The following is a 15166-nucleotide window of genomic DNA, read 5'->3' on the forward strand; positions in this document are numbered from 1 at the left end:
CTGACAGCATGAAGATAGGGACACTACCTAGACTTTAAAGCTCAAGCTTTAAAGATGGATGGTTCTAGTTGTGAAAGGAAAGGAAGGGAAAGGAAAAGGCAGACAAGTTTTCTGATGGCTCAAGTAGCCTATCAGTAGCAGGTCACCCTCACACACAATCAACTGCATGTTCAAGCTGTTATAAAATCCACATTGAATCTGTAAGAAAATCATCTGCCCTCCTTCTTCTTCAAATACTCCACCCATTGCACTTCCTATTGGCTTTACAGTTTCCTCAGTCTTGATTTCTATGTTAATCAATAAGCTAGTCAGTACTACATAGTAAGTCACTGATAACCTAACTAGTATCAGCAGACAGGAGGACAGAAACCCAATTACAACAAAACTTGGTAAGGGAATGAGTAGGTTGGAGTCAGTTTTTCTGATAACTCCTGCAGTAAAATGAACTGAACAGAATAGAATGAAATTTGTGATTTCTTTTTGAAACAAAGAAAACTACTATGGAGAATATGAATAAAGGTAGAAGTGAAAATAATTATGAACAAGGGAATATAATGGAGGCTGTTTTTAATCACAACAGATCCACTAGCACAGAGGACTTTAATGTAAATGATACAAAAGGAGAAGGGACTATATCAAAGCTGAAAGGGGACCAGTAAGAAAGAAAAACAGAGGGAGAAGAATGAAAATCAGTTAGTTAACATCGAGACAAGACAAAGTAACTTCACGTACTTCACCACAAAAAAAAAAAAAAAAAAAAAAAAGCACTTCAGTCCTATGCTGCTCCTGCCCCAAACACAGCTCTGGACCTAAAGAGAGAAACAGAGGGGCAACCTACAAAACAGCCTTCACTCTTTACACACCAGAAAACCACAATACAAAGACTGCCAACCAGTTCCAGAGTACAGGCAGCTAAACCAAACACAATCTGTGACCTTGTATTGACTTCAACCAGAAAAAAACTGTTCTTTTTGCCTTGCTGTGACGAACAGCTAAGATAACACAGAACATTTTAGTAAAATCTTTGCATTAGCAATCATGAATGTCAGTGATGTTTCTCCAATTATGAGAATGGCACTGTAATTATTAAGAAAATGCCTCTGAATTTAGAATACAGACATGAGGTTTTAGGGATAGAAGGGCATCTTGTTTACAAGTTGTAACAATATTATGCATACAGGCTGAAGAAGTTAGTTCAAACAGATACGCCTCCATCAGGAAAGCAGCGCTCTACAGTAGACAGTGTTGGAAATATTTATTCTAGACCTACAACCCTGAAATCTAGCAGTAATATCATTCCCCATCACTGTGAAAAGACAATCTTGCCCAGCTTGCCAGGTACAAGGCTGTCTGTCCTAAAGCTCACTCAGAACCCAAGCTGCCTACGTAAATCTCTCAGCCCATTCGCTTTCTGAAGCTTAGCTCAATTACCACTTCTTCACATTTCTTTCCAACCAATACAGACCTCACCCTTGACCTCCAATTAAAAAATATACATGGTCTAATTATTTTAGATGTTAATCTTACTGTTCCAGAAAAAAACTAATTACTGGTGCAGGGGGAAAAGCCAGTTCTTCTTGACCTGTACTCCCTGGCACCGAGGGTCATAATCAGACAACAACCCCGGCTTCCTTCCCTTACTCAGACTCTGGTAACTGTACTCCTTTCCCTTTTCCCACCCACACACTATTTCTTCAAAGATCAGATCAAAGGAGCCCTTCCTAAGCATAGCTTGTAGTGCAGATTTTGGGGACCCATGTCGGAGAAAAGGAGAACTTAAACTTCAGATCCAGCAGCAGCTTGTGTGGCCTTGCAAACAGAAGTCCAATTGTACATCCCTGAAAAAGTTGCTGTGAAGATTAAATTAGGTAAAACAGATACAGTACTAACTGAAAGCACAGAGTAAGTGTATACTAATCATTAGCAACATGAAACTCACTGCAAAATACTGAGTGACGGGTAGGATAGAAAGAAGGCTGAACAGGAACATAGAGAAAATATTACTGAATACAAAAAACAACTCTTAAAGCACAATACAGTATCTGATACACCCCAAAGCAACAGCTAACACCCCCAGATTCCAAGTCAAATATCACATACCAAAAACACATAACACCATCACAGGAAAAATATAGATTAGAAATACAAACACGCTGGGTGTGGTGGCACATACATCTAATCTCCAGCACTCGGGAAAGGGAAAGGGAAAGGGAAAGGGAAAGGGAAAGGGAAAGGGAAAGGGAAAGGGAAAGGGAAAGGGAAAAGGAAAGGAAAGACAAGACAGACAAAAAAGTCGAATGTATCAAAGGATTCATCTCAAAAATTCAAGGCTGATTTAATATACAAAGATCAGAGTACTATAATATTAAAAGAATGAAGACAGTTACTAATGGCATCAGTCTATAAGAGCAGCAGTCACAAACATTCAAAACACTATCACCAAGAAAAGCAATCAGGGCTGAAGAGAAAGCTCAGTGGTTATGAGCACTGACTGCTCTTCCAGAGAACCTGAGTTCAATTCCCAGCAACTACATGGTAGCTCACAACCATCTGTAATGAGATCCGATGTACTCTTCTGGTGTGTCTGAAGACAGCTACAGTGTACTCATATATATTAAATAAATAATATTTTTAAAAAAAGAGAAAGAAAGAAAAGCAATCAAACTGGATGTAGAAGAAAACTTCATTAAATGGACATAGGGTAATTACAGAAAAGCCCACAGCTTACATCAGTGGTAACAAATGAGTAACATAACCAATCTTAACATTCTTTTCAATACTATATGAAACAGACAACCAAAAACAACAGGGGCTAGAGATAGACACAGTGTTTAAGAGAACCAGCTGCTCTTTTAGAGGACTCATGTTTGATGGCAGCTCACAACCACTTCTAACTCCAGTTCCAGAGGATCTAACACCTTCTTCTGGCTTCACAGGCAGACATACATAGAGGCAAAACAGCCACTCACACACAAAATTAGATAGATAGATAGATAGATAGATAGATAGATAGATAGATAGATAGATAGATAACAATAATAAGTCTTAAGTAAAACAGGAGAGCTTAGTCAACAGGGCAAACACAGCAAAATCAGAAAGGAAGATGTAAATCTCTGCATTCGCTGACACCAGGGACTGTGGTACAGCTGGGATGAAGTCCATGCTTGGTATGCTTACTGAAGCTCCTGGTTTCTACCCCTTTTACCAACTAATGAAGTAGACAATTACATTTCTAATAGCATCAACACCATAAAATATTCAGAAATGAATTTTTAAAAAGTACAAATTATGTACTTAAAACACAGTACATCTTTGAAAAAATTAAAGGCCTAAATAATTAGAAAGTATGAATAAAGTATGAATAATGTCATTAAGATATTATCTAAGCTGATTTACAAACTGTTCTTGTCCAAAGCTCAACTTTTTCATTAAAACAGACAAGCTGATGCTAAAATTCACATAGAAACACCAGGGGACCAACACAGCCCTGAAAATGAGAACTGGGGGAACCCTGGTACTGATGTCAAGGCTAACTACAAAGCTACAGCAATGAAGACAGGATGGCCAACAGGCCAGATGACAGAGGTTATGCCCTGCACAATGAGCAACTGATCTTTAAGGATACCAGAAAAACCATCTTTTCAACAAATGGGGCCAAACAACTGAAAATTTGTAAGAATGAGATTGGTACGCTCACATCACATACAAAAAAACAACAGACCTAAATGTAAAATCCATAAAATTGTTAGAAAACAAAGGAATCTTTGCAACCTTGAGGAAAAAAAAAAAAAGGAAAAATTTCCAACCTTGGAACTAATACCAAAAGCATAGGAACAGAACTATCATAGGTAAACTATCTGTGCTTCAAGGGACTAACAAGAAGGTGAAAAGAGCAGAGAGAGTAAGAGAAAATACTTGTAAATCATACATAAAATAAAGAAACTATTTCTAATCTACATTAAGAACTCTCAACTCAACAATATAAAATATCCCTCCCCCAAGATGAGGTGGTGACGCACACTTACGCCCAGCAAGTAAGAGAAGCAGCAAAGGTATCAAGGAGTTCAAGGCAATCCTCAACTACCTATCAAGTTTGTGGTTAGCCTGCACTACAGCAGTACATGAAATCTTGTTTCAAAAAAACAAAAACCAATCCACTTAAAAATTTAAAAACAAAGCCAGGCAGTGGTGGTGCACACCTGTAATCCCAGGACTTTGGGAGGCAGAGGCAGGCAGATTTCTGAGTTCAAGGCCAGCCTGGTCTACAGAGTGAGTTCCAGGACAGCCAGGGCTATACAGAGAAACTCTGTAAAAAAACCAAAACAAACAAAACAAAAAACAAAACAAAAAACAAACAAACAAACAAAACCACCAGAGCTTAAACTGTTTAGTACTGTCCTGTTTTTGATCTCTCCTCAAATTCCTTGGAAGGTCCTCCCCGTATCATGGAGTCCCTATTAACTGAGCGTGAACTCACTGTCCCTGCTTGAGTGGTGAGACTCAGCTTTTTGGTGGTGTCTCTCTACTTTTAGACAGGGTTTCTCTGTGTGCCCCTTGCTGTCCTGGAGCTCGCTCTGTAGACCAGGCTGGCTTCGAACTCAGAAATCCACCTGCCTCTGCCTCCCAAGTGCTAGAATTAAAGGCGTGCGCCACCACCGCCCAGCTGGTAGTGTCTCTATTAAGATCAAATCTCCATGCATGTGAAGTGTGTGGCCTGTACTCTGACATCAAATATTTAGCAGTCACTCCTCATTTAGCCTGCCTTCCAGCTCCTGCCCTTCACTGGTGGACTTTCCCTCCAGGGCATTTCCTAACTGTGGAATTCTCTAGTGTTTGTGTTTCTCTTACTTCCAAGCTTTACTTATATTGACTCATTGTCAGTACTTCATTCCTTTTAATGGGTGAAAGATACCATCCCACTGTGCAGATCTGCCATCTTGTGTTTGCATAAATACGTGATTTGTTTGTTTGTTTGTTTGTCTGTATTGCCAGGAATTGAACCCAGAGCTTCTAATGCTAAGTGTGTGCTGCACTACTAAGCCACACCTCAGCACTGTGCTACTTTTATTTATCGCTGAATCATTTAGTAGGCATTTCAGTTCTTTTCACTGAAGGATTGCATAGTGCAATCAATTCATATTTGTGTACCAGTATTTATATGGATGTGCTTTATTACTTCTGTTAAATATCTCCTTAGTAATGAAATTGCCGCTTCTGTACTTTTTGAGGAGCTGCCAGGCTGTGTACAATGCAGTCACACCATTCTCCCCTTCCCTTACTCACATCCTTGCTCACACTTGTCCTTTTTAATTGGGAGGCAGGCATCTTTGTGGACAAAGACATCTCATTGTGGTTTTGATTTGCATTTCTCTAATGGCTAATGAAACTGAACATCTTTTCATGGCCCTTATTGGCTGTTTGATTTGGAAAAATGTCTATAGTCTTTTGTCTGTTTTTACATTCCAGCTTTGAGTTTTGTTTGTGTTTCTTTTTGAGACAGGGTCTCACTGCTACTCAGGCTTGCCTAAAACTTGCTGTGTAGACCCGGCTGGCCTAGAACAATCAGAAATTCATCTACTCTGCCTCCTAAATTGCTAAAGGTCTTCACCCCCATGCCTGGCTTGTTTTTATTTTTTCTTTTTCTTTTCTTTTTTTTTTTTGGATTTGGTTTTTTCGAGACAGGGTTTCTCTGTGTAGCCCTGGCTGTCCTGGAACTCACTCTGTAGACCTGGCTGACCTCGAACTCAGAAATCCGCCTGCCTCTGTCTCCCAGAGTGCTGGGATTATAGGCATGTACCACCACTGCCCAGCTTAAACTCTGGTTTCATAGCCACTGAGGAAGCACAAGTTTTCAGTAGTTGCCTTACAACTGTAATCTAAAATGCTAACCTACATGGAAGGCAGAGAAGAGTCTCACGTCCCTTTCCAGTTTTATACTTTGTTTGTGACAAGATCTCATCAAGCAGGTGGCCTGGATAGATAACCTTGAATTTGGGTCCCCACTGCCTCTACCCCAGAAGAATTGAGATACATGTGCACCCCACAGGAGTTAGGACCCAAAAGAGCCACATAAGCAAGCAACCTGCCACATTCCCACTAAGTGGCATGTATGTGCCTCACACCTGCTTGAGCATTCAGCAAGAATGCCTTTCTCTCGAACCCTTGGCAGCAGTTAACACCAGGAACTGCTCGAATGCTCCTAAGGTCAGTATATGTTTAGGCACAGGCAGCACCAGCTTTCCTTCTGCTAGCTCACAGAATGTGTTTCTTGGGGAACAGAGATACAGGAGAAAGGTGCTAAAATCGACAAAACACAGATGTCATCAATATAAAAACCATCCAGCATCACCGTAGCTATGCTACCCAATAAATGCTATTAGACTACAATTCACCAGGAAGAACAGCAAAACAAGTCGGCTGGCTCCATCTTGTTTGTTATTATACAAAATCCAATCAATTGCTGTTTGCAGAAAATATGTTTTAAGGTTCAAAGTATAAAATTCTTCAACTGGGTTTCAATTTGTTTTGAACATTTCTTTAAAATGGGAAGCTGAGTCATTGTGACCTAACACTACTGCCTTACTGCTGAAAATGCAAATGCTTCTTGCATACAAGAAAGAAAATGCTAGGATTTCTGCTGCCTCGCTAACTCAACAGAGGATGCAAAACATGCTTAAAGTAATACATCTTAAATAGGACTGTTAACTATATTTATGTTCGTGGACCTCCTTTTAAGACTAAAAGAAAGCCTGCCTCAGTTACATTTTAGTCTCTTTAATCTCAGATTAACACTTCTGACAATCTACTGCACACCAAATCTTTGAAAGTCTGATAAATACCATATCTTGTTAGATTCTGGGGTTTTTTGTTTGTTTTTTGCTTTGTTTTGTTCAAACACATTCAATTTTTCAAAGTACTTCTTTTCACCTGTGGTTCCTTGTATGTTTAGCATAACTGCCTTGTCTAGGACTATAAGGCCAAACTAACTTAAACACCAGACACGGTGGATCAGATTCATAATCTCTGAACTGGGAACTATAAGGCAAGAGTATCCCAAATTTCAGGTCAAGCTGAGCTTTCTGGTAAGAATGTCTCAAAAGCAAAACAAACAAAGCCAGAATACACATTACAAACATAACCAATGTTTCATTTTCTTACCAAGTTTGAGTATCACTAATCAAACTTGAAAACAGCTTACATGTCCACCAATAAGAAAGCTATCTTCAAAATAACTCTTTATTTAAAAGGTAGCAATCACCACCTTTAAATTTAAAGTAGACTAGCAATTTTTATAAATTTAACACTTCAAGTTTCAGTTTAAACTAGGTAGTATTTCCTAATAGGAAGGAAACACTAACTAGGCCAGCATCAAGGTGCAAGTGCTGAATGATCCTTCAGAGAACTGACTTTCTCTAGAGCCCAGGTCAAGGAGAGCACCTGCAGGGATTTGCTCAGAACACACATATCAGTATTGGTGGGACACCTTAGCCACAAAGATTTAACCTCAATCTGGTCATTCAGAGATAACCAGACAAACCCAAATTAATTCTGCAAAACAACTAGGCAAAAAAATTACACTGTCATCAAAGAGGTAGCAGGGAAGCTTCAGAGACAACACAGCTAATACAACCTTGGATTAGGAAAGGTGGACAGAAAACCCACCAGGACAATTGAAAATAAGTAAATATGGACTGAACTTTAGGGTGAAGCTAAACATTCCATGTTTAGTCATTGACTGTTATGCACAAGAGGCTCTTTACTGTATGAACATAAATTTGGGGTCTGAGGTGTAAATGATAAAAACAAACATGGTAAAATAATCTTGAGAAGCAGAGCTACACTAATTTTGGTGCTTTGCTTAAGATTAGAAATGACTCTTTGTTAAGATTTACTTTATTTTTAATTATGTTTGTATGTGCATGTGTGAGTACAAGCACCCATGGAAACTACAAGAGGACAACTGATCCCCTGGACTGGAGGTACAGTTGGTTGGGAGCCAGCCAATGTGGGTGCTAAGAACTGAACTTGAATGGAACTTGTGTCCTCTGCAAGAGCTCTTAACTGCCTACTCATCTCTCTAGCCCTCGAATGAAAAATAGAAGGTGGACTTTTCTTGAAGTGAGATTAGTTCAGACTGAATGGAATATATGTAACATACCAAGTTTTAGTATTTCCAATCATAGGCAATATTCCTGGGGTTGTCATAAAATGAAACCATAAAAGACTTTGTCTTTTAAATTATACTTTTGAGATATATTTGATATGCCAAAATTCAAAACATTATAAACTATTTTATGTTTATATTCAAAATTTCCAGAGTACTCTCAGTTTTAAGTTAAGTTCACAATCTACATTCATTTATTCTAGCATTCTAGAATATTCTAGAATATTCTAGTATTCTAATTTGCTACAAAATCTCTAAAGTAAGCTAGAAAGAAGCCTGGCCTACAAGCCACATCAGAGGAAACAACAGAAAAAACTAACAAAATTAGGAGGATGGCAAGAACAGGCAACCTCATCTAGAGACTGGCCACTCCTATTGTCCTGGGTTTCCTGTAACACTGCCTCTGTTCCAGACATTCATGGCTCAAACAAAAGTTTCCCACAGTAGATGCAATATGGTTTATAGCATCTTTAATATTTGTTGTACAATGGCATTTAATGGTTGGTTTGGAAACTGGGATAGTATCACAAATTATGTTAACTTCTACTTATACAATACACCTAAATTACAGGAATCACTAGAATGCACATGAAATAACTGACATCATTGTTTTTGGAAAGAAAGCAGACACATGTTATATTTTATCTAATGGGTAGTGAAAACACTAGAATTGGAGAAGGCCTGTTGGAATCCCAGCCCTCTCATTTGAAGACCATCTCTCAATCAGAATTTTCTCACTTGAAAAAATGATACCAGCTGATAACTATCTTAAGGTCCAGCTCTGAATATTCAGTAATTCTGTACCTTTAGCCTCTAAAAATACTTTTTTTTTTTTGGTTTGTTTGTTTTTTGGATCCCCCTCCCCCCCAAGACAGGGTTTCTCTGTATATCCCTGGCTGTCCTAGAACTCACTCTGTGGACCAGGCTGGCCTGGAACTCAGAAACCCGCCTGCCTCTGCCTCCCAGAGTGCTGGGATTACAGTCGTGTTCCACCACCGTCCAGCCAAAAATACTTTCAAAAATGACAACAGTTGGGAACTGGAGGGATGGCTCTGCAGTTTACGAGCACTGGCTGCAGCTGGAATTACAGCACCCACATGGCAGTTTAAACAAGTAACATCCCTTCCAGAGGTCTGGTGCCCTCTTCTGGCTCCAATGAGTATTAGGGATCAATGTGTGCGGCTATCTATGCAGGCAAAACACCCATACACACAAAAGTTTATTTTTTAAAAATTGTTTTGCATTGCCAGGCAGTGGTGGCACATGACTTTAATCCCAGCACTTGGGAGGCAGAGGCAAGTGGATTTCTGAATTCAAGGCCAGACTGGTTGACAGAGTGAGTTCCAGGACAGCCAGGGCTACCCAGAGAAACCCTGTCTCAAAAAACCAGAAAATAAATATATTAATTAATGAATTAATTAATTGTTTTGCATCAACTAAATTGTTCTAGTTAATGGGAGGTTTCTGTTTCCCCTCTAAACTGGTAATTTTTACTAATATTGTTTCTCCTCATGTAAACTTCTATTTTAGTCTGAGGTTGGACTCTTTCCTTTATCTTAAATGGAGAATCCTAGCTATGCATACTCTTCTCACAAGAAACCTGCTTTGACAGGATCCACTCATACTTTTCTCCACCACCACTTTCATGCAAATCCTCAGAACTACTGCCAACAATTATATCAGGTCATAATTTCCAGCCTTAAAGAGTTTCCTATCACATTGGTATCTTACCAGAAGGTAGACAGTGGCTCCTTAGACCATCAAAAGATCATGTATAAACATTTTCAGACTTACAGTGAAAGACTTCCATACCGCATGTCTTAAGATTGTCTGATTAACTGCTTGCTATTTGTGCTACACAAAATTACTGCGTGCTTACTAGGTTTGAGTCTTTTCTTCCTTAGGTCCACTCCAATGGTAGTCACCTTCATCTAGACATTACAGCTCCCTCTTTTGAATGTTCGTGGTACTGACAGAATGAGACAATTCTAAAGACCAACAATTAATTTTAAAAGCTAGCTAAATTGACCCCTAGTAACATTTTTCTTGACACCAGGCACTATCTTGGTAAGGATTTGTTACTTACCACAGGGAAGAAGAATGTCAACCCAACTCTGGCCCACAGAACAGAGCTTCTAAACTAGAGACATACATACTAGGGTTTGTTAGGCTTCCATGATTCAAAAAGATGCTTAATGAAGTAATCATTTACATACTTAGGACTTTTCCTGTTCAAACCCCAACCAAGCTCTCCAACACTGACGTCTCCATCCTACCTTCCATTCCCGTGGACCTTTGTCAGACACTGACAACCTTCTCATCATTACAAACCTGAGTAGAGGCTGCCCCTGGGCACCAGTGGACATCCTGCACTATAAAGGACAGTCCTCAATTAATTAATTAATTAATTAGCTGGTCTAAAATGTTTCCATGGTGAGAAACTCCCAAGAGTTGGAGTTGCATGCAGTTTTTCAAAGTGCAGCACCTTACCTTCACTAAAGAGTTTTAGCACAGCATGAAGGTTGACTGCTCCCGAAATTACTGAAGGTAGGACCTCCCGTAGTTACTTTAATCTCGGCAAATACCTTAAACCTCTTATATGTAAAGCAGAAGAACTAAGAACACCTAATTCGCCCAGACACTCAAGAGTAAGGAGGTATACAAAGTCCTTAGACAGGTATACCAGGCAGGTGGTAAACATTTGTTAAGTTTGCCAACATTCTTCCCCTTACTGGGTCCCAGAAAATGCTCAGTGTTTACTAGGATGAATACTACCAACCATGACTTCCTGAGAGGATAGTAATGGGTAAAGAGTGATATATTCTTACTCAGGAAAAATGAAGCATACGCCCATTTAATTTAATCTAATCACCTTTCTCCCTACTCAAAGCACCTTAACCTTAAACAAAAAGAACTGGTCCCATCTCACTGGACAGCCAGCCTTTAAATGCCTTTATTTTCTTTTTCATATCTAATGATCTTATGAAGTGCCTCAAGCACAAGAATGGATGTCATCTCCTTCTGACCCTTATATCAACTACCTTGTATCACCGTTATTAAGTACATATTAGAGCTCCCCCACCTGACTGTACATGCCCTCTGTGGACACTGACAACATTTGATCTCTTTTTATGTAACCCAAGGGGGAGGGTCTAACAGACCTTAGTAACTAAGATGGCCCAAGCCTCTAGTTTCATAGATTAGACAGAGGCTAAGTGACCTGCCAAGAGTCAAGGTCATTTTAAGTGGCAGAGCTGGAATTCAAACAAGGCCAAGAGATGAGATTCCAAGTTCTGCCCAATCATGATGAAGTGGAAAATCATGCTTGTGTGACAAGCATGATTTACCTAAATTAAATGATTTACCCAAATTCTAGGTACCCTCACAGAAACAAGACCTGTGCAGCTGCCTGACAAAAAAATTGAAAGGAGAAAAAGATCCAAAACCTACACTATTACTAAAATTATATCTCAATAATTTTGTTCAGTTCTGTATCTTATTCTTTCTTTCCTGCTTTTCACAACATAACTTATTTAAACATCCGGATGACATTTAGCCACTGATATCAGCTCTTAAGGTCCCTTTAAATGATTCCATACTTATTTAGAGTTCCAGAAAACCCCTTACTGGGTACGCTAATACTGTTTCTTTGCCAAGAGAACAGATTCTTTAGCAGTCACCCCAACAGATTAACATTTATAAAATCAAAGAGCCAGATATTTGGAACAATTCTATGGTGAAAAATACTTGTGCAATTACAAGTGTGCTAATAACCCCAACATAAGCCTAGAACTTCCAATAAACAAATGTAAGCCATATTAAGACCTAAAACAAACGAAGTTTTTTATACTATATTAATCTCGAAGTTTCTGAGTGTCCATATATGATACAAAAGCAAACAGGAAAAGAAAAGTCTGTTTTAAACGTGAATCTGAAAACGTGTCAAGTATAGTACAATTCGCTGATATTTTAGTAATTACAGCTCAATAAAACTAAACGTTTTCCAGAAATGCATTACCTGGGGGTAGAGGACAAAAAAAAACCCAAACAAACAAACAAACAACAACAAAAATCAACCAAACAAACAAAAAACCCACTTCTCTTCTGAGGTAGTATTTGATGCTTAAGTTACCAGCGCAAAAGCACACAGGCCCAGCAGAAGTGATAATCGCTTACTGGGAACAATTTTTAATTACTTTCCCAGCTGATAAAAAGAGCACCCACTGAACACAGACTAAAATGTAGTTTTAAAGGAAAACAAAACGCAGTATGCTTCATGAAGTTCAAGGACAAAACTGTTTCCAATGCAACAGAATCCGCCTGACTACAATGTGCAGAGAAAGGAAAAAATGCGAACACATAGTATCTTTTTATAAAGGCAACAATTTAGCTACAAAGTAATAACGGGGAAGCCAAAACAGTTTGACAGCCCGCCATAAGGGCCGCCTCAATCATGAGTCACACAATGCCTGCAACCATTTACAATAGTAATTAATGCACAAGTCCCCTAATTAAATTCTAAAAGGGTGAGAATGCTTTAACTAAGTTTACAAGAACTGCCTTTTGCTTTTCTTTTTAAGAACGAACACACTCGTAATTACGCGTCTCCCTGCAATGCCCGCCCCCCCCCCCATGCAATATTCCCTGAGGCCGTTTCTCCAGAATGTCTGTTCCCTGAGTGCGAAAGCAAATGACACGGGATTGGGGGGTGGGGGGTGGAGTTGGGGGTGGGGGTCCGTAAACCCAGGAAGAGGGAAGCAGAGTGGAAACACACGATTATAAAGGGGCGGGAGACTGAAGGCTCGCCCATCTTACCTGCTAAGATTTCTCTCTACGTCTTTGGTAGCTTTAGCTTCCAATTCTCTGAAATAGCAAACAAAAACAAACAAAAAAAAAAAACGGGGGGAGGGGATGCGCGTGAAAACGGAGCTGCTGCGGCAGATCGCCCGCGCGGTGGGGGAGGGGCGGGGCTGCGGGCTGCAGCGCTGCGGGCCGCCCACCCCAGGGCGGCCGAGCCCAGAGCCATAGCCCGCGCGGGACCGAAGCTTCCCGGACCGCCCGTGACTCCCGCCCACGCCCGCGCCCCCCGGTGACTACCCCGCGCCGCCGCCCATCAGCCCGAGGGGTCCTGCGGCAGCGCCATAGGCTGGCTCCTGGCCCCGAGCGAGCCTCCTCTCCGGTCCGCTCACCTCATGTGTGTAAAGTGCACTAGCGCGTGGGGCGCGGGGAACGAGGCTCACGAGCCTCAAACCCTCCGCAGCGCCGCGGGGACAGGCCCGAGCCGCTGCACCAGCGCCATTTTCTACACCGTCCCGCTGCCGCCGCCGCCGCCGCCGCCACCGCTGCCGCCGCAGGCCCCAGACCGGAAGTGAATGCCCCACTCGCAACCCCTTCCGGGGGCGCGATGGCCCCGGAGCCCCAAGATGGAGGCCCTAGCAACTAGGCCTGCTGAACAAGGCAGATACTTGGCAACTGTCTGACGCGGCCAGGACCTCGCCGGAGCTGTAGGGGAACTCCGAGGTTCCCCCACGAGCGGCTGTGGGGCCTGGCAAGAGCGGAGCGCAGCCTTTTTCGCCGAGGCTGGCTCGGGCTTGACTCGGACCATCCCCTCCTCCTTCTTTACTGCGACACAAGTTTCCTTCCCCTCTGCCCGGCCCCTCCCTTACAGAAACACGCCTTTAAAAAAAAATCCAGCAAACCGCAAATTCCACCCCTGCCGCTGCCAGACTAGCCCGCGCCGATTTTTAAATTCACCCACATCTAATTACTTTTGACCTTCAGCCAGATTATTTAACCTCTCTATTTGTGCCTCTTCTCAGGTTGAAGAATGCATGCCTGGGGTTTCAATACAATTTTGTGCCTCAAAATTTTACACACCCTTGACTCAGCAATTCCACTTGCACTAATTTCTGCTCAGGAAATAACCATCTTGAGTATCACTTTTAAGTACTTTGCAATCAAAGCACAGAAAAGGTTGAAAACCTAACTGTAGCCAGCTACAAAGTCTTTTATGAGGTGGCATTAAACACAGCAACTTGCGGTACCTGGGGTCTTGGTTACAATAAAAGGATGAAACACAGATACCATACTAATTCTCAGAAAGACATGTGAACACCTAACGATGCTTATATTTGTGGACACTGGAAGATACATGTCTGTAGATAAAGTATGTAAATCTACATGTAGATAAGATACAGCAATATATGAAAATACAATTATTACAATTATTTTCTTAAATTACGATGTAGACACATAACCTGGTTTTAAATACAATAAGATACATACCTAAAGGTGGATGCTGTAATATAATGCATTAAGATACAATTATTATAATGCACATAGATACATACATATTCAGTGCATATAGTGCTAATAATCTGCAAATTTCTCCTCTATTTAAAATCTACCCCCTTTCTACTTTCTTAGAAAACTTGCTCTGCAAATTTCTTCCTTTTCCTCTTTCTGTTCTAAGTCCTCTAACTGGCTTAAACCTGCTCAAGTCTCTCCCATGAAACAAACTCTGTGATTGTCTGGTTCTGCCCTGGGAGAAATGTGTGTTGTAGTAAATAAGCTAATGAATGGATGAATGCCCAGAAAGGAACTAACCAACGTGTTAACTTCTGTTTCGCATTTTTCTTTCTTTAGTGTTCTTAATTTTATGAACAACCTATAAATTTTTTTGGAAAAAACTACAAATTGCAAAATGAAGAATATCAAATAAATGCTAGTAATTTTTACATTTTAATTTTTTTGAGATGGGGGTCTTACTCTATAGATTTGCTAGCCTAGAACTCTCTATGTAGGCATAATAATTGATTCATATTATATATGTATGCCAGGTGGTGGTGGCACATGCCTTTAATCCCAGCACTTGGGAGGCAGAGGCAGGCGGATTTCTGAGTTCGAGGCCAGCCTGGTCTACAGAGTGAGTTCCAGGACAGCCAGGGCTACACAGAAAAACCCTGTCTCAAAAAAACCCAAGAAAAAGAAAAATTTGTGTGC

At 40.7% G+C, this 15166-nt stretch overlaps 1 protein-coding gene across 6 annotated transcripts in view; it reads right to left on the reverse strand.

Annotated features, from left to right (window-relative positions):
• Tnrc6a (trinucleotide repeat containing adaptor 6A) overlaps positions 1 to 13760 on the reverse strand; it is a 66798-nt gene extending 53038 nt beyond the window's left edge. For 3 of the 6 annotated variants that reach the window (XM_052199805.1, XM_052199801.1, XM_052199800.1), the window contains exons 1-2: positions 13354 to 13758; positions 12980 to 13027 (exon numbers count right to left, since the gene is read on the reverse strand). In XM_052199805.1, coding sequence (XP_052055765.1) covers positions 12980 to 13027; positions 13354 to 13358 — 53 coding nt within the window. In that variant the 5' untranslated portion in view covers positions 13359 to 13758. Of the gene's footprint in view, positions 1 to 12979; positions 13028 to 13353 lie in introns of all 6 variants that reach the window. The other 3 variants (XM_052199806.1, XM_052199803.1, XM_052199802.1) reach the window with 3 other exon arrangements.
• Positions 13761 to 15166: the final 1406 nt, after the last annotated feature.

This window comes from Apodemus sylvaticus, chromosome 1, assembly GCF_947179515.1.
Source record: "Apodemus sylvaticus chromosome 1, mApoSyl1.1, whole genome shotgun sequence".
NCBI classification, from domain to species: domain Eukaryota; kingdom Metazoa; phylum Chordata; class Mammalia; order Rodentia; family Muridae; genus Apodemus; species Apodemus sylvaticus.